Raw genomic sequence first — 23,589 nt, 5'->3', positions numbered from 1 at the left:
CCAACCAATTGGAGCTGCTTTTCATCATCACGTGTGGTTCACTGGCTCCCTAGGGCTGTATGGACCCATAACAACACAGCATTGCCCTCACACAGGGAAATGCCTCAAGGTCATAGAATTGTAGAATCATTAAAAAAAGATCTATAACATCATCCAGTCCAAAATCCAGCCCATCCCCACCATGCCCACTAACCACACCCCTCAGTGCCACTGTTCTTGAACACCTCCAAGCATGGTGACGACACCACTTCCCTGGGCAGCCTGGAACATGGGTCCTTCAAACCCATCTTGGGAATGTCAAAGCCAAAGCATGGAGCTGAGTCCCCCATCTCTAGGCATCCCATGCAGGATAGCTGGCTGGTCCTGGGGCTCCTGCACCATGGGCAGGATGTTAGCCTAAAGCACCATGCAGTATGGCTCCACTTAGATTCTGAGCAGCTCTCATAACTCCTTGCCAGAGCATCTGTGCCCATTCTCTTGCCAATTTGGCCCCAGGGAACACGTCAGCCTGGGGCTGCTGGAAGGATTTGGGGAAGGTGAAAGCTGCAGCCTTCCGTCTCCTTTGCCATCGAGGAAGGGAAGTGAAGCTCTTTGGGAGGTGGGTAGGGTAGGTAGGACCCCTGCGGGTACTGCAACTGCTCGGCTTTTCTTTGTAAATTATGCGATGCACCAAAATGATTTGCCTCCTGGGCCACAGAAAACAGGACTCAAGGCAAGAGTGCTCTTCTTCTAAATGTAAATGCACAGCACTACACCACCCTCTCCCCTCACCAGAATGGAGTCAGTGGGAGACAGTAGGTAAATCAGACAAATCCCCTTGCATTTAGTCTTCTCTGTCCCGGTTGCAGCAGGGTACAAATGGAAACAATCTGCTTTTCTGGGGCCTGCTGCTCCTGCAGGATAGAAGTCAGCAGTGCCATGCAGGAGGCTGGAGACAACTGAATGCAAATTATGCCTTCAGTGCAGCTAGAGTGAACAGCAAAACTCAGGTAGCTAACGGCCACACCTTGAGATCGGCTGGCTCACGTGTAAGCCAGGCATGTCTGTGAGGAAACATCAGAGTTTCCACGTGCTCACACCCTTTGTATTTCAGAGGCATTTTCTGAAGCCCTAACCCAGCAGGCACATGGGAACAGGTCCAGCTGTGCACAGATGATAATCAGGGCCATTGCCTCTGACTCTCAACCAGGACTCTTAAGGGTCAACACCACAAACCAGAAATGTCTGCATCTTCCTATACCTTGGAGCATCATCCTTTGCTGCTACTGTTGTGCTTCTTCCGGGGCCCGCAGTGACATTCCCACCCAAGAGCATCCAAGCAAAACCCCAGCAACGGACCAAATGTATGGGTGTATGGAAGCCTCCTGGCCCCCAGCAAACTCACAGGACTCCTTGGATCGTAGCTGACACATTCGGATGTACTATTCCCAGACCTCTCTCCCATGAATGTCTTCAGTTTTCTGTAGTGCACTGGCAAATGCGATAGCCTTTCCACAGCATCCTACAGCATGCAGATTATAGAACTGTTTGAGTTGGAAGGGACTCCATCTGTCATCTAAAATGTCATCTGGTCTAACTCCCCTGCAGTGAACAGGGACACCTACAGCTACATCAGGTCACACAGAGCCCTGTGCAGCCTGACCTTGAGTGTCTCCAGGGATGGGACTTCCACTACCTCTACGGGCAACCTGTGCCAGTGCCTCACTACTCTTATTGTAAAAAAAACTTCTTCCTAATGTCCAGTTCAAGATCTGCAGCCTCATACTGAGTGTAGAGAAGAATCATTTCATGGCTCATTTTGGACCTGCCACCTAGTAGCTTTATTCCAGATCATCCTTCCCAAGCTGCAACTACAGGACACACGCATTCCCTCTTCAGCATATGTCACCTATGGAGAGAGAAGATTGGTACAAGCTGAGTGAGAGTCTTGTCAGCACTGGGACTGTCAGGACAGGCAAGCTCAGAAACAAAAAGGAACTTCTGTCATTAAAATAAATAAGTCTTCTCAAATAAGTAAGTATCAAGAACAGAAATCAGCCTCCTTCTGGACAGAAGGGAAAGCCCAGGGCCCTGCAAAAAGTGCACAGCTGCTGGTCTCATCTCCTGGCTTTGAGAGCCTTTGTCTCACATTGAAACAGGCCCAAATGTGGCCAGGAATGCATATTTTCTGGGTAGAACATTGTCAAAGGAACCTGAGAGCTGGAATTTGTCCTGTGAGTAAGGCGAGTTCCGGCAGAATGAGGTTAGCGGATTTTTCAGGTGATTCACTGCCTCCTGATAACTGCCCAGCTCCACAGACGTCACTGGCATGCGAAAACAAGGCAGGCCCATGTGAATCAGCACTGAGGGAAGAGGATCGGTGGCAGTTAGCAAAGGCACCCAAGTGTTTATTTAGAGGCCAAGCTGTAAACTAACACCATTTCCCAAGTCTGCAGTGAGCTTCCTGGAGAAGAAAAGGGTCTTTTGCTGCTAGGTTTAGGGTGTGCCTTGGAAACAAGCCTCTTACTCCATCCCCCAAAGGCCAGGCTGAGCCTTCTGCTTGTAGTCCCTTCTGCCACCTCTAGAAATGTGTCCAGTGGGAACAGTTCCCATCCTTTGGAACAGGCTGCCCAGGGAGTCCCCGGAGGTCTTCAAGAACTGTGACGATGTGGTGCTGAGGGACATGGTCAGTGGGCATGGTGGGGGTGAGTTGGTGGTTGGACTGGATGATCTTAGAAGTCTTTTCCAGCCTTAAAGATGTTATGAATCTATGATTCTCTGTACCAGCAAGAGGAATCCAATGTCTCACTCATGCTGCCTGGATGATCCTGGTCATCTCTGAAAGTCAGGAACACCCTTTCTCCTTTCTCCCACTCACCCCTAGGACACATCTCCGTGTTCTCAGGCCTCAGTTGCTCTGACAGGACTTAAGCTATAATTTGGACATGATGGAGAACCTGCAAGTTGCTTTGAGGTAGTTAGAGGGATGTTGAGGGATAAAGGAGGGAGCACGAACCTCAGTGCCAACTCATAGTTTCGTAACCTCTAGCTTCTCACTTTAACCCAGCAATCAAGCATTTCTCATGGACAGAAAAGAGCTTAAAACATGGGACTTTGGAATACAGCCCAATGGTCTTTCGTATGTCCCAGGGCAAACTTTATAATTACACCTTATCCTAATTGCTGCTGTGGTAGTAAAGTTAGCAAAACAAAGGAACAGACACCAGCACCCAGGTTACACATGGGAAAGAATGCAAGCATTCCCAGCCGCAGCTGGAAAATCTCAAATTCTATTGCTTGGGAAGATCAGCAACAAGCTTGCAAGCCCAGACGTTTTAGTGAGGCTATTTCAATGCAGCAGCAGGCCTGAGGAAAGAATGCAGGGCCAGCTCTTCTGCATGTGTTGTGTTTCCATGGCACGTTCCACAGTATGTGGCTGCTCAGCCGAGCACCAACACCTGCCCAGAGAATGCAAAGAGCAAAGGAGTGCTGTGGCCGAGGGCACTTACAGATGTGCTCCTATTGCAGGCAAATAACCCAGCTTTGGCACGTGTTGAATATTCTTTTATAGACTCAGTGTCTTAATGTCCAGGCTAAAGGTCTCAGTGCTGCAGAAGCAATTCCTTGCACGTGGCTTTTTACAGAGGGAGAGGGCAGAGAAAAAGAACAGAGCAGAGCAAAGATCTGAGAATTAGCACAGTTCAAATGTTTCCAGGAGACTTTAGATGGAATCAGCTAGCTCTGTGCCCAGTGTTTGGCGTGCCAATGATCATTTACCAGCAGAAAAACAGGTCAGATGCTGCAAAGCCAGTGATGGGCATGAGAAGCAACAACTGGAGGATGAAGAGGAAGGACTGAAGGTGGGTGAGACTATCACTACTGGTCACGTGAGCAAAGTAAATGGAAGAAGATGATGACACTACTGCCTTTCTTGCATTTGTCTTTCACATACAAGTTGGATCTAGAGGTGAATAACTCTATTGAATTGAAAGGATCAATTACCCTCCACAAAGCACCAAGATAGAAAGAAAATTATCCGAAACTTTGCAGTCTCTCTCTTAGGCACCTTCAGTTACTAAGCCAAAGCCTTGCCCCAGCACTTAGCCTTGACGATGAACAGAAAAGGGGTCGGGAAATGGGCCAGGATTGCGAAAGATGAGGTTCACGAACTTTTAGCTGGGTGAAATGTGTGTGAGCTATAGCAACACCCATTATCAGAGGAGGAGCCATCTCCAGTTCCCAAGCCATACTCTCCAAGAACTGTGGGAAGCCTGGAGCAGGACCAAGGCAAAGAATGAGCACAGTGCCCTGTTTGAGAGGGTTAAAGGCAAATTAGAGATCCATAACTCAGTGCCTGGAAAATCAACATGCAAGAATTCATTCAGACGTACCTCCGGGCTGATATGTAGGCTAAGAAGCAGACATACTTCTTCTTAAGAACCATTTTGTGCCATCTTAATTTCTTCATTTTAAGGAAAATAGATGATTCCTGTAACTCTTTATAAAGAGCTTTCACGCCCTGATGATTTTGCAGCAGCCTTTGAAATTCAGCAGCAAAATGTCCTCCAGACAGGGCTGCCTGTGGTGCCCTCAATACAGTGAATCTATAATGAGAGGACTGGAACCATGGCGAATGAAGACATTACCCCCCCCAGCTCATAGGTTGGCAGTTTTCCATGCCTTCCTTCATGATGAAGCTCTGATAATAATTTATGGCTATTGTCTAACAATGCACGCTGGGTGTGACACACAGCTGTAAAGTGCTTTGTCTTGCTGCTTGTGCTTGATGCTCCTCTGAAGTTGCTGCTGCTCCAGAATATCTAATTTCTTCCCTTGTTTCCCTGCTAATTCACATTGTATGTTCATTGCATGTTCAGGTTGGATATTAGGAAGAATTTCTTCTCAGAGTGGTGATACAATGGCAAAGGCTGCCCAGGGAGGTGGTGCAGTCACTGTCCCTGGAGGTGTTCAAGAACTCTGAAGATGTGGCACTGAGGGATGTGGTCAGTGGGCATGGTGGGGATGAGCTGGTGTCTGGACGTGATGATCTGAGAGATCTTTTCCAACCTTACTGATCCTGTGATTCTGTAACTCATGCTGCAGCTTCAACAATCCCAGCAAAGGTACCACAGCTATGCTCAAGGCATGCAGGTGATGGAAGGAAGCCATCTCCTGGTTCTGTATGATCCAAGTAGGCAAAACTAAAAGAAACAGCTAATTTAGAAGAAAAAAAAACCAGCCCTGGGAATACTCCATTGGCCTAAATCAAGAGATTCATCCACCCATTCTCAATAGCAACGGTTTAAGCAGCTCTTTCCTCCTGCAGCATGGTCACATGCCAAGAGTTTTGACCCATAGACAGCAGCCCAGGCAGCCACAGCCATAAACCAGCTGTGCTTTGGGTTCAGGCCTTTCAGCCCAAAGAGAGAGCAAAGTACGTGCGGGTGAGTCACAGGTACAGCAGCTCAGTGAACCCCGTCACAACCCTGCCTGTTGCCGCACGCTCAGCACCCGTGGGCACCAGCACTGCCCTTAGCTTCCCACATTAGCAGCGCAGCAGCCAGACACAGCTCTCTTCTCTCTGTCTACACCCCAAAACCCCAGAGCAGTAACCTCACGTCCAAACTACTTTCAGCCATTTCAGAAGTGAGGCAGGCTAAAATAGAAATAACTGCAAAAGCGCTTTTTCCATCACCGTCTGAACAGGAAGCTGAGGTTCTGAAGAAACGCTAGGCAATCTGACAAGCCCAAATGCAGCGGTTTGGAAGCAAGGGAGTTTAACAGATGAGTGAACACCTGGGGGGCGTCTAATCGTGCTTTCAACAACTCATTCCCAGGATGTAGTCTGCTTGGTTCTGTCACAGCTGGGCTGCAGAGGCAGAGCTGAGGTCTGCTGCTCCCTGCAGGAGTCATGGGATGCGCTCCCCAGGTTGCAGGGGTGTAAGCAGCTCCTCATGCTGAGTTTTGAGTTGGGGGGGAGCAGCCAGGACTCCTACAGACCATGGCCTATGTATGGTAAACTAGTGTTGAGTCATGGTCCTGAGTCACAGAGGGGAAATCTCACAGCCCTTGTATGCCCAGCACGGCCCCTGAGCACTGATGACCCCCCTAAAGTGCAGCCTTGGGGCTGCCATCTCCAGCATGCAGGCGACAGGTCAATGGGTAAATGGAAAGCCAATAAATCTACTGGCAGAAGCCATGGCCTGAGAGCTGGATCTGTGCTGGGTGCACACCAGAGCCCAAACTGCGGGAAGGGCATGGAGTGCCCATTCCTTAGTCACTTATGGGTTGCAGACTCTGTCCTGCCGAGGAGCTTGTCCTTGGTGTCCTGCAGGCAGGCACAAAGAGAGCAGTGTGCCCAGGCAGGAGCTTGTCTGAGAGAAGCCCACTGCAGCTGCAGCTGGGTACACAGTGCAGAGCCAGGATATTGCTTAAAGGCAAGCTGGCAGGAAACCCTGAAACTCCTAGAAACACCCCCACTCCTCATTCTCGAAGAAAAACCAGCTAAATAGAGCAGCCAGAACTGGGTCCATCCACCTGGACACCTGTCTAAGAAGATTTCCCTGTGGGATGGAGGCTCAGACAGCCAAGTCTAAACAACCTCAAATGCAGGGGGCTGCCAGAGCCATTGCAAGTTCCCATAATGAGAGAACAAATGGTCAGGGCTCAGGCATAACCCAGCTGGCATCACACAAAGGCTGGTGGGGATTCAAGCTGTAGGGCACTGAGCCAACCTGGTGCCCCTTCCAGCCTCACAGCCCCACTATCTCACTGTGCATGAGGCCGGTGAAGCCTCAGAGTCAGCAGGATGTAAACAGGAATTGCCAGCTGCAGGCTGCTGCTAAACAAGCCTGGCTGTTCCCAGCACAGCAAACAGGATGCTGAGATCCCACTGCTGCTGCAGACCTGCGGCACAGAGGAGAGAGGGGAAAATGTGTCCTGCTGGTCTCAGCGTCCCATGCTCAGCATGGAGTAGGACTGCCTCTTCCCTCTAAAAGGGAACACAGCTTGAACTGGATCAGAGCGAGGGTGGCAGAGGGAGACTGCTGTGGGCATGCTTTCCCCATTTGTGAAATTGTAGAACCATTAAGGTTGGAAAAGACCTCTAAGATCATCCAGTTCAACCCCCAGCTCTGTCACCCCATCATGCCCACTAACCATGTCCCTCAGTGCCACATCTCCACATTTCTGAACACCTCCAGGAACAGTGACTCCACCATCTCCCTGGACAGCCCATTCCATCAGGCATGGCCCAGCTCTCACACCAAGCTCAGCTCCATATGGATGTAACCCCAAAGCCACCAATCCTATACTGAGCTGTATCCTGTCATCACCATGGCCCGAGGCAGACACTAATGGAGGCAGGGATTAAATAATCACAAGCCCACTCAAATAGGCCCAGATGAAGTTTTCATCAGGATCTTAAAGATGTGGCTTTAGGTAGGTAGGAAAAACTCAGTCACAGCCCTGCAGAAGGAGGAAGCACCAAGTAAGGCAGCTTTCCCACCCAGCAGCTGGGGAAGTGGGGGAAGGAAGGCTGTGTCAGCCAGCCCACGCTATCTCTGCAACCAGATGGCTTTGAATGCTTCCCCAGAGCAAGAGAGGGCCAGTCTCTGCTTCGAATGGCTTTTCACACCCCCTCATTAAAAAGTAAAAGGGAATAAATGAACAATCTATAAATGCAGCACTGGGAAACAGCTCTGCTAATTCTATTTCCTTCCCTGAGATTACTCAGGGCAGGACACCAAGCATCAGGGCCACATCACCCAATTTGCTTATTGTTAGCCTACAGTCAGGAGACTGGGCACCAGCCCAAGGGCATACATCCCATGCTACTGGGTTAACCAACTGGAAGGGCCCAGGCTCTTACACCTGAACTCACTGCTTAATTGCAAACTTCCCAGCACCAGGAGCTGAGCTCCATGGCTCACAGTTCCACAATGAGTTCCCCAGTGGTGTGGCACTCGCAGAGCCAAAGAGAACCCCCAGGGAACCTCAAGGTTCAAGTTGAATATTAGGAAGAATTTCTTCTCAGAAAGAGTGGTGATGCAGTGGCACAGGCTGCCCAGGGAGGTGGTGCAGTCACTGTCCCTGGAGGTGTTCAGGAACAGTGTGGATGTGGCACTGAGGGACATGGTCAATGGGAATGGTGGGGATGGGCTGAGGTCGGACTTAGATATTCTTAGAGGTCTTTTCCAACCCTAATAATTCTGTGATTCTAAGGTGCCCGAGGCCACCAGCACAAACATGCTGTGGTGAAGACCTGCAGTCAGCCTGGCTGGGATGAATCATCCCAAATTAATCCACAGAGAATGCTGCCCTCTCTTGGACCCAGCGTGACTGGCACAAATTCAGGGAAATTGTGAAATGCCCAAGACTTGGGCGTTTTATGGAGGAAAGGCTCACAGAAGGAACTAGGAGTGATGCTCATGGGGAGGAAGAGCAAGGAGATGAAGGCCAGGAAGGTCTCTTGAGCTGGTGAAGGACTGCAGGATCCTTACCAATTCTGCAAGTTGATGAATTAATGCTTTCACCAATAAATTCACTTTCCCCAGTATACCTGCAAAGGGGAGTGGAGCACCAGGGGCTCCCACGTGCCCATGCTGCCGGCTGGGTGCCAGCCAGCCCTGCCCGCTGCCTGCCGGCTCCTCCCTGCCTGCACTTCCTCCTGCAGCTCACAGCTCCCACAGCCTGCCCAGCTCACCAGGCACTGCTGCACAAGAATCCCAGCTTTCAGCAATCAGAAGCGGCAGGATTCAGAGAGCCACTCTGGAGCCCACTCTCCCAGCATGCGGACGCCGACCATGATGATCGTGGGACTGGTGCTCTGCCCCTGCGGGCTCCTGCTGACACTGACAGGCACGTTGACACCCAACTGGAGGCAGGTGAGCCTCATCCCCAATCAGCCCTCCGACCTCATCTTGGAGCAGGGCATCTGGGACCTGTGCAGGGAGCGGCAGAGCAGCCATGATCGCCTCTGCGGGCAGGAGGATGAGCTGGGCTACTTCAAGGAGGTGCCCGTGCAGGTGGCACGAGGCCTGATGCCCAGCTCGCTGGTGCTCACAGTGCTGGGCTTGGTGGTGGCTGCCCTGGGGGTGCGGTGCTGGCAGAAGGAACCCCGTCACGCATTGGCTGGTGCTTCGGGGCTTGTGCTGCTGCTCCCGGGGCTGCTGAGCCTGGTGCCTGCCTCCTGGTACACCCATGAGCTGCAGGTATTACCTGCACCCTCTGGTGCCACGCTGGCTGTGGGTTACAGCTTGGTGCTGAGCTACCTGGGTAGCTGCCTGGAGATCCTGGGGGGAGTGGCCCTCACCCTCAGCTTCCACCACTGCTGCAAGGAGCGCAGGGCATCCAAAACTCCCCCTAGCCCTGTTCTGGAGCCTGGGACACGCTCCATCACTGGGGCCTACAGCAACCCCTGGGATGTGCTGGAGAATGAGCGAGATGGGCGGCGTGGGAGGAGCACCCTGCCTTGTGACTCGGACCTGTAGCTCCAGCACAGTGACACATCTTGAAGCTCTGCAGGCAGCCATGCTCCCCGCTCTACAACCGTGCCAAAGCTGTACTGGCTCCAGCCCTGACTCCAGCCCCTCTGTGCAGCTCTTAGCTCAGTCCCCTGTGCCATGCAGGGCTAAGGCAGCTGCAGTGTTCTCATGCGAGCAGGCCACCAGTTAGTGCTGTGCAGCCTGCAGGGTGGGGGACCAAATGTCCCAAATGTTTCTTTAGGGCTGAGCAAACATCAAAATAAATGAGGAGGAACAGCTCTGCGCTGCAAGGTAGTTATGGGCTCTCTGCCAGGCACACTGGCTGAGAGCCAGCAAAGCATGCCAACCCTGCCCCACCGTGCTTCACCTGGAGAAGGGAGGAAAGGTCTGGAGGAGGACAGGTGGCTTTTATAGGTGCCTTCCCCAAGGACTTTCCCCCCAGGGTTAAAAGCAGCTCAGGAGAAGGTTTCTCTTTCCTTGAGCACAGCCACTTTGGGAGGGAGAGGGGAGGGAAAGTCACAGAGAAGAAAAATAGCACATATTTCTCTTTCCGTAGTTAGCTTAGTGGGAGGCAGTAGAACTGGTCCCACTGGTTTGTGAGAGACAGCTGTGCTATAAAATCTCTGCAAAAGAGGGCAGGAGCCAAGCCTGGCCGGGATTGCCTACAGGACTGTTAGGCCACATTTCCACCCTTTATGAGCCCAGAGTACTCCCTCTTCCCTGTCTCCCACACAAACCACCACAGCACAGAGATGCTGCACGATGTTCCTTTATGGAAGTACAGTGTTGGGGTGAGATGGTCCCTTCCCAAGCCGGGTTGGCAGCTCCTGCACAGACCACAGAGAAGTGCATTAGGGGCAGGTTTGAACCAGCCTCCCTGGGTTCCAGAGGGCACCCTGGCACAGGGGTCATGGACAGAATGGCCAGGCTGAATGGGGCTGTGGGTAGCCTAATCTGGGGGAGACAACCAGCCCACGGCAGGGGGTTGGAGCTAGGTGGGCCTTAAGGTCTTTTACAACACAAGCCATTCTGTGATTTTACAAGGAGCGTCCTGAGCAGGGCCAGCTCACCTCTTTCCCGTCATAAGCTTCATTCACAAAGGTATCACTCTTGGGTGGAAGCTCTTCCTCCTCCTCATCTTCTTCCTCAGGGTCACTTTCACGGTGGTACAGGGTCAGCACTCGGGTGGAGGCAGTGCTTGAGGTCCTGGGGGAAAAAGCAAGGTACGCACAGGATAGCAGAACCATTTCTCAGAGACAGAGCAGATCCCTAGGTCCTGTCACAACCCACAGCATCTCCCTGCTGGGCTGTCGCAGCTCTCCATATAGCCATCCCCAGCCCAGCCCTAAGCTCACCTCCTCCTCCTATCCCGCTTCCGCATGTAGGCCAGGGCCCCCACGGCTGCCGCAGCCAGCAACAGAAGCACAGCCACCCCTAGGGTGATGGGGCCTGCCAACGGCTGCACCTCTGCCTCCTCACAGTAGTCCCCACGGTAGCCCAGGGCGCAGTGGCACATCACCCGCCCAGCCTCAATGGCACACTCCCCGCGCAGATTGCATGTCTCGCTGCTGCACGGCATGGCCCCCAGCACCTCCTCTGTGTTTGGGGTTGCCAGGAAGGGCTCTCCGTGCTGCCGGGGCCCAGGGGCTGCAGGCAGGCTGGGGCTGGGCTGCTGAGGTGCAGCTGAGGGCACAGTTGATTTCTCCTCTTCTGCACGGGCTGTCCTTGATGATGATAACATGGGGACCTGTGTCTTTGCCTCCTCAGAGGTGCCTGGAGGGAAAGAGCACAGATCAGAGCACCAGGATGAGACCCCACGATGAGGGATCTCTGGCATTTCCTAGCAGCATGCAGGCACTCACAGCCCAACTCATCGGAGCCATCGGTGCAGTCGGGGTGCCCGTCGCAGACCTGCTTTGCAGAGATGCAGCTCTGGAGATTAGCGCAGGCTTGCAGCAGTGCTGGGCATGGTGGAACTGGAGCACAGGTCACCCCACGTACCAGGTGGTATCCATGGGAGCAGCGGCACTGCCGCCCTGCAGGGTTGGGCAAGCACAGCTGGGCACAGCCTCCATTGCTCTTTGTGCAGCCATTGGTGCCTGGTGAGACAGAATCTGTTAGCAGGGCCTCTGTGGAGCTTGATGCTCCAGGTGCCAGGGGCTGAGGCACCCCCAGACCTACCTTCCTGTGAGAACTGGCTGTAAATTCTCAAGGCCACCAACTCTTGCTCCATCAGGAACCACCAGCTCTTGGCCTGCTCCAGTCTGCTGTGCCAGACCTTGCTGGAGCCTGGGGACACACAGGATCAGCACTGCCTGGCATGGAGCTCCTCTGGCCTGCCACTACCCTGTGCCCCACGGGGCCTGGGACAGCAGAAGCTGGAGGGAGCCCAGCAGTCCCTCAATGGCCTTACCATTGGTTGCGGATGTTGACCAGAGCAGAAAGCCATCTCCAATGGCAAAGAGCCTGAGGCCATGTAGTCCCTCCCGCACCAGCCTGAAGTGGGAACCATCCAGCTCTACACTGCCAATCGCACCACGCTCTGCAAACACAGACACAGGGGGCATTAGGTGTGGCACACAGAATGCCACCCCTTGTGGACATGCTGCATTGAGCCCCACTGTCCTCCATGCTGCCCCATACTCACCCTGGTCTGCCCAGTAGAGCCGGGTGCCGGAACCCCCAAAAGTGAGGCCGGCAGGAGAGTGGGCTCTGCTCCAAACCACTCTGCGGCTACTGCCGTCCATGGCTGCACACTCCACTACAGCACCAGGCCTGCGGCTGCCTGCTGCTGTGATGAAGCACATGGTGGAGGCGCGAGGGCAGAGGGCCAGCCAGGCAGCATCCTGCAGCCCCTCACTGAGCAGCATCAGGGCCCACCGCCCCCCAGCTGTGGCTACACGGATGCTGGTGGGCTGACCCTCGATCCAGTACAGGTTTCCGCTCAGCCAGTCCAGGGCCAGGGACACCACTGTGCCCTCCACAGCAACAACCTTCTTCCAGGAGAGTCGGCCCGAGTCCTTCAGGCGCAGCATCCCAATGGAGTTGCCCCCCACCTCAGCAAAGTACAGGCTTTTGTCCTTCACCATGTAGTCGACAGCTGTCAAGCGCACTACCTTCGCCAGAGGCAGGGCCCGGTGTGGGGGGAGGCCTTGGGCTCCAGCTGTTCGTGGCATGTCCTTCAGGTAGACCTGGAGGAAGGAGTCAGCTCTGGTACCAAGAGCCTGCTCCCCAGGAGGGAGCTAGGAGACCTGGCTCTGCAGGGATACCTGCATCACGGCTGCTGGTGACACCAGGAGGGCAAAGGCTGAAGTGTGGAAGGGCAGGCAGGTGGTCTCATCGGCAGCCAGCGTTAGCCCAATGGGGCATCGGCACTGCCCAGCATGCCGGCTGCTCAGCAGGCACAGGTGGGAGCAGCCGCGGGCTGTGCATGGGTTGGGAGCTGCCAGGCGCAGGGCTGGGTGCATCACCTGTGGGGAAGGACAGGCTCAGCCCAGTGTCTAGCAGCAGAGCTGAGCACAACCAGTACCATGCCAAGCTATCAGCCCAGCATGGAGATACTCCTTAAGAGAATGGGTGATTCTCAACCGCAGGGACCACAGAGACCAGAGGATCATTTGTGGAGTAGGTGCAGTTGTCAATGCCACCCAGGGTGTGGCAGGTTGGGAGCCCCAGCAGTGAGTGCAGCAGGAGTCTGGGCTCCCCACATAGGTACCTGAAGGCCATGGGGCTGCCCATGTCGCTTGAGCAGCACTGTCCTATTCTTGCCTGTGGCTTTGTCCACCTGCTGCACCGACCAAGCTTTCCTCTCTGACCAGTAGAGCTGGTCCTCACACACAACCGCTGCAAAAGGACTCTGGACCCATCTCAGCTGCAGCACCTGGAGGAGAGGCTGTGAGTATCAATGCCAGCACCCAAGCCAGCCCCATAACCAGAACCCCCAGCTGCACACCTTTACATCGGTGCCATCCAGATGTGTGGAACCAACACTGCCCAGCTTTTCATCCAGCCAGAAGAGCCTCGAGGTGGGGAGGTCAAGGGCTAGTGCCGTGGGCCAGCCCAGGCCTAGCGCCAGCAGCACACGCTGCCGCCTTCCATCCATGGTGGCCTCCATCAGACGTGGCTGGTTCCCCACCTCTGACCAGTATAGCATCCTGGCAGGAAGAAGAGTGCTGGCCCACAGACCTGGCACTGCCCAGTACCAGGGCAGCACGGAGGGGCAGCACGGAGGGGCAGCACAGGGTTTCCCATCCCATCAGGGATGCACTGAGAGCTCTGTGCAGGGCAGGAGCAGATGCTTGGGTTCTTCTCCCCCAATTATACAGCAGCAACAGCACTCAGATGAGGCCAACCCAACTCTCCCCCAGCCTGTTGTCTGTTTCTATGGGGGACAATGGGCCAGGCAAGAAGGTCCCCAAGTCCTCTGGCCCCAGCCTTACCCGGCCAGAGGCTGGAGCACCAGGGAGTGTGGCTGGTCCAAGTCTCCATCCAGCACCACGGTGTACTCTGGTTTCCCTCGCCAGGCAGTTCCCAGAGATGTGGCCAGCACCTGCCCTGCCACCCCATCCGTCCAGTACAGGTTCCTTCCAAGCCAGTCCACAGCAATACAGTCTGATCTTACACCTGCAAGAAGACCAAGAGTCAGCACCCATAGGGTGACAGCTGCAAGAGGCACCATGCTCACAGCCTGGATCCCCATCACCTCACGAGCTCAAGAGTTCTCCTAGCCATCTCCACCAGCAGCTGGTGAGACACTGGCACAGGCTGCTCAGAGAAGCTGTGGATGCCCTGTCCCTGGAGGCATTCAAGGCCAGACTGGATGGGCCTTAGGCAGTCTGAGCTGGTGGGTGGCAACCCTGCACATGGCAGGAAGTTGGAACTGGATGGGTTTTAAGTTTCTTTCCAACCTAAGCCATTCTATGGTTCTATAATTTTCCCATACAAGGGGACACAGCCTGGTACCCCAACTGCATCCAAGCCACAGAGAGGGCAGCCTCACTAGCCCCAAGCTATCGCAGCTTACCTTTCACCAGCGTGCCTTTTTTGCTTGAATCTAGACTCTGCCAGGAAATGCTTTCTGTGGCCAGGTCCATCCAGAAGATTTTCCTTTCAACCAAGTCATAGTCGAGTGAGAAGACGGTCCGTTCCTTGTCAGTGGTCAGCAGCACCTCCTCGCGCCCACTCCGAAGGCCATAGGACAGCACTTCCGATTGCACAGCCACCAACAGTGTGGGTTCTGGTCCTGGGTTGACACAGAGACTCTCGGCACTTGTGACGCCAAGGAACATAGCCATCCTAGGCATCAGAGCCTGCTGGGATGCAGTCCTACTGCCATGGCCATGGGCAAACATGTATCAGTGATGGCCAGTGGGACAGGGAGGGGACCACATGACTTCCCACAGGCAAGAGGCACACACAAGCACATACCCACTGACTCCTGGCATACCAGGAGGTGCCCAATGCTGCCTGCCCTCCTTAGGACTTACCGCTGAGTTTGCAGATGCGGCCATCAGGCTCCAGCAGGTAGCCAGAGAGGCAGCCACAGCTGTAGGTCCCTGGAGCATTGAGGCAAATCTGGCTGCAGGTTTCCTTGCCCTGCTCTGTGCACTCATCCACATCCACACAGGACATGCCGTCCTCAGCCAGCTGATAGCCTGGAGCGCACCAGCAACGCTGTGGGGACAGCAAGTATGTGGGGCTCCCTACTGCAGCCTGTGCAGTCCACGGAAGCACAGTGGGGCGAGACTCCCAGGCCACGGCTCCCAGCACTCACAGGTCCCTGGGGTGATGGGTAGCAGAGCTGTGAGCAGGGTCTCTGGCAGGGCAGGGAGCAGTTTCCTCCCTCATCTGAGCCATCCGTGCAGTCCTGCTGACCGCTGCACACCAGTGATGCATTCAGGCAGATCCCCAGCCCGCAGGGGTACTCATGGCTCAGGCAGGGAGTGGGTTGGCCTGCAGGGGAGAAGCTGCCCTCAGCCTCAGCCACTAACTCCTTGTGCTCAGCAGGAGCTGCTGGGGGGTGCACAGAACACACAGCAATAATGCCCAGCACAGTGCCTGCAGCCTGCTTCCAAGCTACCCTAATGTCATAGCCACCAGCCCAATGGAGACAACATCCATCCACCCTGGGTCTAAAGCCACCGCTGATGTTGGGAAGGGGCATTCTGCAGCAGGATGTGCTCCCACTCCTCACTATGCTGAGGACCCATAGGTGGGACACAGAGGGGACATGCAGGTGCTGCTCACAGCCAGACTCGTCACTGCCGTCACTGCAGTCGCTCTCTCTGTCGCACCGCCAGGCGTCAGGGATGCACTCATGGCTGTGTGAGCAGCCCCACTGCTGCTCACCGCACTGCTGTTCCTCCAAGGGACAGTCCTGCAGGAGCAGGGGATGAGTGATGCCACCAGCCCTCCGGGGACACAAGGAGGCATTCCCAACACTCACCCACCTGCTCATCTGTGCTGTCTCTGCAGTCAGCCACACCATCGCAGCGCCAGGCCTCAGGCACGCATTCCCCACTGTGGGGACAGACCACCTCCCCTGGGCGGCACAGCAGAGGCCGGGGCACAGCACAGCCCTCCTCATCCGAGCCATCGCGGCAGTCAGGGTCCCCATCACAGCGCAGAGCCAGGGCCACGCACTGCCCACTGTGGCAGGGGAATTCAGATGGGCTGCACTTCTTCGGCACTGTGGGCAGAGGCAGGGATGACAGGGGGCACAGTGTCCCTGTCTCCCATTGGTAACCATCCTGCTGGTACACCCACATGCAGGGCACACGGTCCCCCACGAAACCACATCATCCTAGCCAACCCTCGGGTCTCACCGCATCCCTGCTCGTCGGTGTGATCCAGGCAGTCGGCATGGCCATCGCACAGCCAGCTCTCGGGGACGCAGCGGGTGGCAGCATCGCAGCGCAGGGCACAGTCCTGTGTGGGGCTCCAGCAGCCCATCTCGTCCGAGGCATCAGGACACTGTGGCACCCCATCACAGCGCTCATGAGCCCCAACACACGTGGTGCTGTTAGCACAGTGGAAGGCCTCTGGGCAGAAAATGGATCATTCTCAGTCTTCTGCAGCCATGGAACTTCTCAGGTCTTCATCCCATCAGCCCCACTGGGAAGCAGCCAGAAACCCTGGTGCATGATCACCCACTAAAGGCTGTCTCCTACCTGGGGTGTCACAGAGCTGGGCACACCCATCCTCGTCAGAGCCATCTGCGCAGTCCTTCTCTCCATCGCACACGTAGTCATGGGCCACGCACTCAGTGCCGTCACGACAGGGCATGTGTGTGCGAGGACAGGAGAGATGGGAGAACACAGTTGGGGGGCGTGGAGAGCTGGGCCCGAGGAGTGGAGTGGGGGGAACTGCCAGTGCAGGAGTGGTTGGGTGCTGGGTGCTAGTGCTTAGCTGTGGGACAGAAGGATTGGTTGGCAAGGATCGAGTGGTGGTGGTACTGGTGGTGGCTAACCACACAGGGATGGTTTTGTTTGGAGTGGTCCATGTGGTGGTTGGTACAGAGGTGGTTGTGGTGGATGGCCTGGTGGTGGTGGTTTTAGTTGGGGTGGACAGGCTGGTGGTGGTCAGTGTTGTAGTAGCCTTGGTGGTTGTTGCAGGCATAGTAGGTGCAGCAGTGGTCTTTCTCAGTGAAAGCCGTGTGGTGGAGGTGGTTGGCTGAGCAGATGTGGTAGCTGTGGTTGTCCTTGTAGTGGTGGTCACAGGTGGAGGAAGTGGCAGGGCAGGTCCTTTGCTTGCTGGCACTGGCAGAGGCACAGGCACTGGAACATGAGCCTGGATTTGGGGTCGTGCCCTGCCCACGCTTCAGGCACCACCAGAAACAACATATGTGGCCCCCAGCACCCAGGTGACACCCTAGCTTGGAGCAGGACAGGCCACCCAGCCCCATCAAGCACAGAGCTGCTCTTACCTTCCTGTAGCTCTGAGCCCACGAATGCCACCACACCCTGCACGCCTGTTGCTGGCACGGATAGCACAAGAGACAGCGTCCTCCGGTCCCACAGCAGCAGAGCCGTCTCATTAACTGAAACCAAGTAGGGCTCAAAGGCGGCCACAAGGCCATGGGACCAGCCAGGTGCCAGGGTGACTGCTTTCTGTTTGGTCAGACTCAGTGCCTTCAGGCCTGTGAGGAAGAAATAACAGAATCATAAAGGTTGGAAGAGACCACTAAGGTCATTCAGTACAACTGTCAACCCATCTCCATTGTGCCCACTAAACCATGTCCCTCGGTGCCACATCTCTACATTTCTTGAACGCCTTCTGGGCAACCTGTTCCAATACCTCATCGCTCATTCTCAGAAGAAATTTTTCCTGCTGAGGATCTGGGGCACACAAGACAGCCCTTGTGCTACCATAACACACCATTATAGCAGGAATCCCATGGCAGAAGACAGGAGCCCACCCACAGGACAAAGTGTTCCAAAGCACCCCACTGAGCAGGAAGGGACCTACTGTCTGCAGAGCAACCTCCTCTGCTCCCTGCTCCAGATCCCTGTGGGGCTCACCTAGGGCTGAGCTCCAGAGCAGGCTGAAGGCCTTGCTATCCATGGCCGCAGGCAGGTCTCCAGGCCACGTCTCGTTCCAAGCATCCCGTGGGCTGCCCCCAGACAGACTCAGCTGCTGCAGGGGCTGTCCACGGGCCAGCCAGTAGAGAGCTCCTTGTTGCCAGTCCAAGAAGAGGTGCTGGATGCTGCTGCGAGCACGGTGCAGGATGCGTGGGGTCAGGTCAGACACATTGGTCACTCCGATGTCCCTCCGGTTACATGCGAGCCAGTACAGGTTCCCTGAGCGGATGTCCACACGGGCAGAGCAGACTTGGGGACAGCAGGCAAGCAAGCAGTTATGAGGCCGTCCCATGGCCCTGCTCCTCTGCTTGTGTTCCCCCTTTCCCTAAAGCCAGGACACAGCCGACCCACACCTGAACACAGCCCCAGCATGGGCACCGAGGGACCACTGTATAGCACCCAGCAGAGCCTCGTACCTGCCCCAAGAAGGCAAGCATGCCCCAGCATCCTGTCCAGCCCCACATAAGTCTCACCCGGCAGCCTGGTCATGATGGTCTCTCGCTTCCCAGGGTGTCCCACAACACGCAGCAGTGCCCCACTGTCATCTGTCCCATAGAGCACTGACCTCTGCCAGTCTACATCCTGCAGGTGGAAGGCCTCCTGCCACTCCTGCACCTGTTGGCTGTGTGTTCCAGGGCCCACCTGCAGCAGGGAGATGGCTGTCCTCGATGAGTATATGATAGACAGCTCTGAGGGGTGCAAGAGCAGCATGTAAGCATGGCTGAGGCACAGGACAAGCAGGGCTGACCCTCTGAAAGGCTGCCCAGGTACCAGGCTGCATAATCAGGGATGTCCCTGGCCCCACACAGCCGTGCAGACTGTACTCACCTGTGCATTTCCCTGAGGGCTGGAGGTAGAGTCCCTCTGGACATGCACACTTGTAGCCTCGAGGGTGCACAGGGGACAGAAGGCAGAGGTGGCTGCACAAGCCTGGAGCACATGCAGCAGTGTCTCCTAGGGGCAAAGGGGACGTTAAGAGCTCAGGCAGCACCATCCCCACAAAGCAGCCCTTGCCAAGGGACCAGGAGAGTCATTGTATAGGACCAAGGGTGAGGCATGGTACTTACGTGGTGGCTGCTGCAGTGCATGCAGCACAGTGAAGGCCGAAACGGGGGCCCGGAGCAGTACGGCATGTTCCTGTGGAGAGGCCTGGCTGGCTGACACCAGCTCGGTGCCATCAGCCCAGAAGAAGCGGCTCTCAAACACAGCCAGCCCCAGTGGCTCTGTGTGGCTCCGCAGGACAGCAGGGAAGGAATGGCGTCCGCTGCCATCTACCCGCAGCGTCTCAATGGACTGGAAGATAGGTCAAAAGCATGGTGACCATATGGCATCCCAATGCCCCAGAACAGTGAGCCTTGGCTACAGCGTCCTGGTGGGTCTGAGTGCTGCTACCCCCTGTCCCTACCTCCTTGTATTCGCTGATCCAGTACAGTCTCCCAGCCACGTGGTCCAGGCTGAGCCCTATAGGCTCCTCCATGGACACTACTGTGAGCTCCTGACGGTTTGAGCCATCCATGCCAGCTGCAGCAATGACTGTCCGACCTCTCAGCCCACGGTTGACCCAATAAAGGGACCTGGAAGCAGGTACCAAGCACCCAGGCCTCAGCACGCCCCCCAAAGCCACAGTTAGCAAAGATATCACTCTTAATCCTCACCTGGCAGATGGGTACACTGTCAGCTGCTCCGGTGCCACATCCTTCCCCAGCACTGTCACAAAGCCACGTCCGTCACCCAGCCCTGCATAGATGGCTGCAGGATGGCTGCTGGCCCAGTACAACTGCCCCGTGAACCAGTCCACAGAGATGCTGTTCACCTCTCCAGCATCTACAGACAGGGAGGATAAGAGGCACAGCCTCTGCTCCAGAACACAAGACAAACTCCAGGTTGCCCCTGGATATAGGACAGGGGCAAGCCAGCTCTGAGCCCCCTTCTCAGCCCCACTGCAAAACCTAGCACCCTTGCTTCTCCGCACCTGCATAGAGGAGCTGCGCATCCTTCCCCGGTAGGCGTGCACAGAGCTCGCCCTCCTCTGTCAGCCAGAAGTAGGTTTCACGAAGCAGATCATACACCAGGGCACGGAGCTCGGCCTCAGTGGAGAGCACAGGGCGGTATGCCTGGGTCCGCACATCCAGAAGAGCCAGGTCTTCCCCAACGGCCACCAGGAGCTGTGTTGCATTGTCTGCCAGGACAAGAGGGATGTCACAAGGCGAGCAGGGCATGCTGTGGGCACAGCCTGGCCCCTCAGGGTCCCCCCCTCTACCTGCTACTTCACAGAAGGTGCCGTGCCGCAGCAGGTAGCCCTCGAGGCAGGCACAGCTGAAAGTTCCTGGCGTGTTTCTGCACAGTTGGCTACAGGGGCCGTACTCCAAGGAGCACTCATCCACATCTGCAGGGACAGGCACTTTTGGCAGCCCACAGCCAGTACCCTCCAGACCTCGCCACTGCCCACCCAGACTCCTGCTTCCCAGACCCACCCACTCCTACTGATGCCTCACAAGCAGCCTTCTCAGGACCAGACACAGCATATGGGCGAGAGCAGGGATGTCTCAGGGCATTCGCACTCTTGGTACTGCAGCATGCACACCCCAACCTCTCCTTACCAGCACAACTCTGCCCATCAGCCTGCAACACCCAGCCAGACCCGCAGGAGCACTGTACACCCCAGTGTGTGTCAGTGCATGATTCTGCGCAGCCCCCATTGCGCACAAAGCAGCTTCGTCCTGCAGGAAAGGATGAAGCAGGGAGATGAGGTGATGCAGGACCACCCTGGGGCTCCCCCTGCCCAATGCCCACTCACCGCAGGTGCTGGGCTCGTCAGTGCCATCCAGGCAGTCATCCTCATCATTGCACATCAGGGACTCCAGGATGCATTTCCCCTCATCACACCGCACCATGCCAGGTGGGCAGGGGGCTGTGGTGCACATATGTCAGGAGGGCAGGGTGATGCCAGGTGGCTCCCAGCCTCATGAGGTGCCCCACAAAGTGCCTTTGCACATCCTTTGGACAGGACCATCACTTACCACAGATGTCTTCATCCGAGGAATCACCACAGTCATCAACCCCGTTGCACTTCCACTCGGCCACAATGCATACCCGGTTCCTGCACTGCCACTGCCCTGGCAGACAAGGCTGCAGGGAACAGCCCTCCTCATCCCAGCCATCCTCGCAGTCCTGATGCCGGTCACACAGCTCCCAGTGTGGGATGCAGTGGTGGGTGCCAGGACACTGCAGCTTCTTCGCTCCGCACACTGCAGGGACAGAGCGACACTCAGACTCTGCGCTGCGTGGCTGCAGCCCCCCGGGGAGCTGAAGGCAACGTACCACAGTCCTGCTCATCAGAGCCATCTGGACAGTCGGCAGCACCGTCACAGCGCCAGCTGCTGGCAACACACCGGCCGTCATCACACTGCCAGACATGGGGGTCTCCGCCGCAGGGAGCACCTGCAGGGACGGCACGGGGTCAACGGCACTACCATGCCACACACGTGCCCGTGCCACAGACCCCCCAGGTGCTCCCGGACACACGTACCTCTGCAAAGGCAGGTGCCGCCATCAGCACTTCTGTTCTGCCTTGCACCACCGCTAGGTAACACAGCCCCCTCAGCCCACCCCACGACCCATCTTCTGACTCACCACATAGCTCGTCCGTCCCATCTGGACACTGCTGCTCTCCATCGCAGAGCCATGGGATGGGGATGCAGCCATCTCCACAGGCGGCCTGGCGCGATGCTGCACACGTGGGGCTGGCGGGGGCTGCGAGAGAAAGCCACGGTCAGCCCAGGGGGGATCTCCATGCTCCTTGAACATCCCCCCACAGCAGGGCCTTGAGGAGCAGGTGCCGTGCCACAGTTGCCACCTCCCGCACCCCCAGGGAAGGGCACCGCCGACCCCTCGGCACGGGAGGGGCCGCCGGGACCCCCTGCGGCCAGCACGCCGGGCTGTCAGGCGGACATCCCCCACCCCACCACCCTCCATCCCGGCTCACGGGCGCGGCGGGCCGCGGTCCCGGCGACGGAGCGAAGGATGAGGATGGCGAGGATCAGGCGAAGCGGCGGGGGGCGGCCCATGGCGGCGGCCGGCAGGGGCGGCTCCGGGGGCCGGGCCGGCGGGGGCAGCGCGACACCGCCAACGCCGACACCGCCGCCTTTATAGGAGGACCCCGGCCGGGCCCTGCCCGCCCCGAGCGGGGCTGTGCCGCGGGGGCTGCGCCCGGCCGGAGCCTAGCTGGCCATACGCGCAGCTGGCCGGGGGCATCCAGGCCCCGGGGCAAGGAGGAAGCGCCTCCTCTGCTAGGGCACGTGCGGGGCCCGCTGCCCCCCGAGCGCAAGGCTCCGTGCGTGAGGGGCATTGGGTCTCTGGTACCGCCGGGTACCCCCGGCCCTCCTTATCAGTGTAGGCTTGTGCGATCTCAGCGTGTGAACCTGCCCTGCGTGCAGCTGCACCAGGCGTGGGACGGCCACAGGAACCTTGAACACCGGGGCACTGTCCCAAAACACGGGCTGCTGCTGGCCATCAGGCTTGGGAATATGCTTCCAGCACAACAAGGAGGGCAGCGAGGGGAGGAAAACAGCCCCGCGGAAGGATAAGGCACCTGCGGCAGCCTGGGAACAGAACCCACAGCCACCAGCACCCTGAGAACGAGATGTGACACTACCATTCAAACAGAGCACCTGCGTGGCACAAGGGAGATGCCCCCCGGCCTGTGACACAACCAGAGAGGCTTTTTGTCCCAGGACGTGATGTGCCACCTCACAGTGTCACAGCACAGCCCTTACACACCTGCTTGCCAGGCTGCAGTCCTGTGTGTCCTGCTGCAGTTTGTGTGCCCAAGCTCCAAGTCGCCTGATATCTGTCTCTCTTTTTTCCTGGCAGAAAAAAATGGATTTCATTAAACACATACTTCTTCCAGGGAACACATGCTACTCAAACAGAATTTCAGAGCATCCCAAACTATTTTCATAAAGATAGTTTTCATTCCAATTTCGAAACCAGAAGATTTCTCCAGATAATGAAAATCCCCTATAATGGGGCTTTGGTCTTAGATTTCCCCTTCTTCAAACTTGTACAGACAGACAGAATACTTCATAAACCAGCTGGGTGGGAGAGAGGAGAGAGGAAGGATGGGAGCATTGTACTTTTTCAACCACTCTCTGAATTTTTAACTCTTTCTTCTCACTTTAGATCATTTAAAAACAGCCCACGTGTTGGAAAAGCTACAATGGTTATTTTCTGTAAATCAAAGGAATGGAGAATTCTCTAAAAGATGAAGGATTTTGAAAATGTTATTGGAAATACATCATTTTCAACTTCTTTTTCTATAGTTTAGTTTTACCTTTTCATCCTATCTAAAAACATGCAGACTTACTGCCTAAACTACAATTTATCAGATGTTATTCTTCTCTTCCCTAACCCTCAAAAGACCTCAGAAATATGCAGAAAGAGCAACAAACACTCCATTCTTCAGCTGGCAAAGACATTTTTGTCACATAAAAGATTAGTGATAGGACAAGGGGGAATGGTCTTAAACTGAGACAGGGGAGGTGTAG

General features: G+C 56.0%; 2 protein-coding genes across 4 annotated transcripts; one reads left to right on the top strand and one right to left on the bottom strand.

Moving 5' to 3' along the window:
• Window positions 1-1,771: 1,771 nt before the first annotated feature.
• LOC125691884 (low-density lipoprotein receptor-related protein 2-like) lies at window positions 1,772-22,170 on the bottom strand. Of its 3 annotated transcripts, none has more exons than XM_048941814.1 (33): window positions 22,029-22,170; window positions 21,677-21,796; window positions 21,365-21,484; window positions 21,064-21,291; window positions 20,841-20,954; window positions 20,644-20,763; window positions 20,304-20,429; window positions 20,016-20,222; window positions 19,699-19,867; window positions 19,449-19,617; window positions 19,111-19,336; window positions 18,872-18,997; window positions 18,517-18,732; window positions 17,984-18,292; window positions 17,389-17,601; window positions 16,634-17,239; window positions 16,289-16,504; window positions 15,914-16,152; window positions 15,711-15,840; window positions 15,238-15,416; window positions 14,951-15,137; window positions 14,488-14,706; window positions 13,904-14,087; window positions 13,417-13,618; window positions 13,180-13,344; window positions 12,734-12,934; window positions 12,112-12,655; window positions 11,878-12,006; window positions 11,646-11,753; window positions 11,327-11,563; window positions 10,820-11,237; window positions 10,535-10,670; window positions 1,772-1,888 (listed from the first exon to the last, which is right to left on the bottom strand). In XM_048941814.1, the coding sequence occupies exons 1-33, from the start codon at window positions 22,108-22,110 to the stop codon at window positions 1,787-1,789; spliced, it is 6,747 nt and encodes a 2,248-aa protein (XP_048797771.1). In that variant the 5' UTR covers window positions 22,111-22,170; the 3' UTR covers window positions 1,772-1,786. The 3 variants fall into 3 exon arrangements, with proteins under 3 accessions (XP_048797771.1, XP_048797772.1, XP_048797773.1); XM_048941815.1 differs by having other exon boundaries at window positions 16,634-17,221; XM_048941816.1 differs by lacking the exon at window positions 1,772-1,888 and adding an exon at window positions 10,218-10,291.
• CLDN23 (claudin 23) lies at window positions 8,192-10,215 on the top strand. Its single transcript, XM_048941822.1, has one exon. It carries the CDS (start codon window positions 8,580-8,582, stop codon window positions 9,468-9,470), a length of 891 nt encoding a protein of 296 aa, XP_048797779.1. The 5' UTR covers window positions 8,192-8,579; the 3' UTR covers window positions 9,471-10,215.
• Window positions 22,171-23,589: the final 1,419 nt, after the last annotated feature.

This window comes from Lagopus muta, chromosome 4 (genome assembly GCF_023343835.1).
Source record: "Lagopus muta isolate bLagMut1 chromosome 4, bLagMut1 primary, whole genome shotgun sequence".
NCBI lineage: Eukaryota > Metazoa > Chordata > Aves > Galliformes > Phasianidae > Lagopus > Lagopus muta.
This window is presented reverse-complemented; position numbering and strand designations above follow the sequence as displayed.